Below are 4,013 nucleotides of genomic sequence, written 5' to 3'. Positions count from 1 at the left end.
TTCGCAGAATTAGCAGCCTTGTCTTCAGGCTTGAGAATCTAAAGGCCGAGACTTGTTCCTTCCTCGGCTGTAGTCGCAAGATCAAGAAATCAGCAACGCACTCAACGCAACATCAACAAATTGTACTCCTCGGCTAGGCTCGGCCAACGAGTTAGCACGCCCCGCATCAACTGAAGGACGTAGTTAGCTCATTAGTTACTCGGCCTGCGCGCCACGTAGGCTTTGTAATTTTTAGGATCAACAAGATTATAAATCAATTGGTAGTGTGCATGAAGAAAAAATAGTGTTTGGAAATTATTTTTCTGAATTTTTAATCTGAGAAAAATGAAAAAGCCCTACCCTCACCCTCAATGAAATGTCAAGAAAACAACGTTTTGGGTATTTATGGAGTGGTATGAATATTTAGAGGGCTCAATGACCTCCATTGGCGTGGAAAAAACTTTGAACTCCTCCTAATTAATGGAGGTTTCAAATATTTTACTATATACGTATTGTTACTACAATTAGAAATGCATTATATATGTTCTTGAAACTGGTTTGCCATTTAATCCGATATATCTAGTGTATTTTCTCGGTCTTTCTTTTTATCACTTATGTCCCTAAAATGCTATATTATCATCTATTATTTTTATCATCATTTGTATTTTTTCTAATAGAGGTAGGGTCCGTCAACGAATATAGATCTCATCTTTACTAAAAAGATAATACAAATGATGGTATAAATAAATGGTAAGAACAACTTTTTTGATACAAATAAATTATAAATGTAGCGTTACTCCTCATCCTTTTTCTTTCTTCACAGGTCTTCAACAGAAACACAATAATCCAAATAAAAACGCTATCAAGTTTATAGTCTGTCTTGTCTCGTTGGTCTCCTTTTTGGCATCAAGAGTCGTCAGTACTGAAGAGGCCCTGGCATTACCATCGGGAAATGTTGGAGGACAGCTCGCCGAGCCTATGGTTGACATCGGTTGGGTTGTGGACGATTAGTCATATATAAAAGCTTGACCACAGTTTTATGCTCGTGCGTTATAAAGCTTTGGCTCTGAAGCAGTTACAGAACGGCGCCGAAGGTTATTCCAGTCATTTTATCCCAAAGCTACTGACAAAGTGTATGGGTATGGACGGCGCTACCCCGGTTCCATTTACGTCAACAACGAAATTAGCAGGACTACAACGCGTTCGTTCTGCGTCCTAAGTCGGTGCAGTCAAAAGGCAATATTCCGTAATAATGGGTCGGTACCGGGGGTACTTCAGTCTTCTAATGACTCCTCCAGTAAGAAACAAACAATATTGGCCTTTTTGGGTTTTAGTCTTGCTCTAAACATGGGCCGGTGTTCTACGTATAAAAAGAAGCCCCTGCTCCTGCTGTGAATTTGAGAGCGCACAAGTGCTGGTATTTCTGTGTGTTTTGGGGAGAGTAAAAGCATAAGGAAAAGAAAAATGGTTTCATGGCAACTTCACTTCTTTGCAAGTGAAACTTAAGCATGGTTGTTAATGTGACGGTATTTCAAATAATGCAGTCATAAAGATACCCGATTAAGTAATTGAAGTCCTTCTCTTATGTTTTAAACCCTTTTTTTTTTTTTTTTTTTTTTTTTTAACAAATGAGAGCGGTAGTAGATTAAATTGTTAGTTATTAGAAAGGAGAAAAATCAATGGAGACCAAACTTGCACTAAAAGTGCATAGAGATGATTCATTTCCGCCACTGCCGAGCTGCGTTTTAACCTAACTAGCCGTGTAATAGATAAGTCAATTAATGTCACTTTCATTTCCATCGACGGTAGAAAAGTCAAACACAAACCAATGATTAATTAGTTAATTTATCTCGTTTTGTAATTACAAAAAATTGAGAACCCCTATGCCCCTAATTTGGCGGGAAATACGTTCGTATGTACAGAGAAGATGACTAAAACGATGTCGTCAGCTGTTACTCTCTACGGTTTGTTTAAGTTAATTAGTGTTTTTTGCTGAATAATCTCTTGGCCGTGGCTTTGAACGGACACTTTGAGCTCTGGAAATTGTCGACAAGGTGGAGGTACGTGCTGAGCTCGTGACACGTGGACACGTTGGTGCCCATCAGATAAGGCGAGTCCTTGCTACTTAACCTGAGCTCCTTCCCAACCTCCGCGTACGACAACTGCGTGTCCTCCACCTTCTTCTGGATCCAGTTCTGGAACTCTACCGCCTTTCGGAACCCACCATCGAACGCCTTGTGGCGCCTTTCATTGTCGTCGATTACGAAACCCGGTATTTTAGTTATTACATCGTCGGAGTTCACAATGCGTAAAACTTTTGCGCCCTTCCTATCCAGGTTGCGGCGGAAGCTACTGTTTCCGACACGTGGCCCGGCAAACGACATGACGGTGACCAGTGGTGACGGGTTAAACGTAGTTTTAATGTCGCAAGCTGCGAGCGTTGCCAGCGCGGCGCCAAGGCTGTGCCCGGTGAATGTTATGCTGAGAGGCTCGTCGCCGTAGTATTGAAGCAACCGTGCAATCTCTTGGCGTACCATTTGTTGCAAGCTCGGGATTGAGTCGGTTCCTGAAGTGTATAAGCTCAAAAATCCACTTTCGACCATTGGTTCACAGTTGTCCAGGCCTGAGTTATTAAGTACGGACGGGAGTTGGGTGAGAGTTGCTCGAAGATTTTCGAGCCACTCCAAGCACGTTGCGGTACCTCTATAGGCAATCACTACGTCCCGTCTTCCAAGCCTTGCAATTTCCTCCTTGTCTTGACATACCGCCACGTAGCCAATCCAGCTAGACTGCGTCGCGACCCAACTCGGAGCCTTTTCTATCCAGCTAGGAAGCTGGATGCCGGACGTGGCACGTAAATTTTTTGTAATCCGGTAGCCAGTTCCCGGAAGCCCGGAGTTTTCAAACAAGGAGGCTTTCGAGTACTTGCATGTTGCGTATGAATTGGAATCCGGATCAAAGTCAAACGCCTTGTATGCAACATCGACAAATTGTCCATACCGTATAATCTCGCCACGTAAATTGGCGTCTAGAGGGTCGAGAAGACCTTCCCAGTTGGTGAAGCCTTGGTACTCCATCCAATTTTTGCGAATGGGTTGTTTGGCGGCGGCGGTGGCGGTAGATGTTGTGGTGGTGCTGGTTATGGGGGTGATAGGGGTGAGTGCTAGGGAGCTAATGTCAACTGGATTGAGCAATTGTTGCCAGTTGGGAAGGTTGTGAGTGAAGGTCATCTGATTGGGGTTTACAATTGGTAATTGAGTGAGGGTGCAGCAGGTGAATGTTGCCTTGTGTTTTGGAGTAGGGACTAGTGGGGAGGGTCTGGTAGTAAGCTTCATTGTGATCTGTTTGTGAGAAGAGCAGAGAGAGTTAGCTGTTTCACTGAGTCTCTCTCACTTTGTAAGTGGGTGCCAATTTGTAGTTGTTTCTCGAAGGAGCTAGGGATGGTCCTTTTATAATAACAAAAAGTAGAGCATGTGGAGAGAGAGAGAGAGAGAGTACAGTACGTAAATATTAGTGCTTTATTTGATGAGGAAAAAGATTTGAGAAAAATGAAAGTAAAGAAGATGAAAGTGTTTCACACTTGTACTTTGTAAGAGGAGAGAGAGAGAGAGAGAGAGAACTTTAACATATAAGTCTACCTTTGAATCACAGGGGAGAGCAATGAAAAGGCAGAGTACTCTATTAGAGAGAGGTAGAGAGATGGTATATATGTATAGAAAGTCTAATGCAACATGTTTGTATATTATTGTATGTATTAGAATAAGAGAAGTATTTTATTAATATATAAGTAAGTTCATGCAAATGGTCAAAAGATCAAGAAACTAAACATTTGACTCATTACATACCAGCAGTAGTTCATTCTTAATTTTTTTATTTATAGGAAAATAACATTAGTGATTAGATATTAGAATAAGAAGTCGACGAGATTCAAACTCACGTCGAAATGTAAAGACATAATTTCTTTTCATCATTGTAATAAATGACCACTTACATTTTATTCTTACATTTAAATTACAATTTTATCTGTGTAAACA

General features: G+C 41.4%; 1 protein-coding gene across 1 annotated transcript; it reads right to left on the bottom strand.

Moving 5' to 3' along the window:
* Positions 1-1,958: 1,958 nt before the first annotated feature.
* Positions 1,959-3,314, bottom strand: LOC137746736 (phospholipase A(1) DAD1, chloroplastic-like). The gene has a single exon (XM_068486743.1). The coding sequence runs from the start codon at positions 3,312-3,314 to the stop codon at positions 1,959-1,961; it is 1,356 nt and encodes a 451-aa protein (XP_068342844.1).
* Positions 3,315-4,013: the final 699 nt, after the last annotated feature.

The sequence above is a fragment of the Pyrus communis genome, chromosome 10, assembly GCF_963583255.1.
Source record: "Pyrus communis chromosome 10, drPyrComm1.1, whole genome shotgun sequence".
Lineage (NCBI taxonomy): Eukaryota > Viridiplantae > Streptophyta > Magnoliopsida > Rosales > Rosaceae > Pyrus > Pyrus communis.
This window is presented reverse-complemented; position numbering and strand designations above follow the sequence as displayed.

Excerpts from the sequence above, each read along its gene's own strand:
- LOC137746736 (XM_068486743.1), bottom strand. The coding sequence starts at position 3,314 with ATGAAGCTTACTACCAGACCCTCCCCACTAGTCCCTACTCCAAAACAC.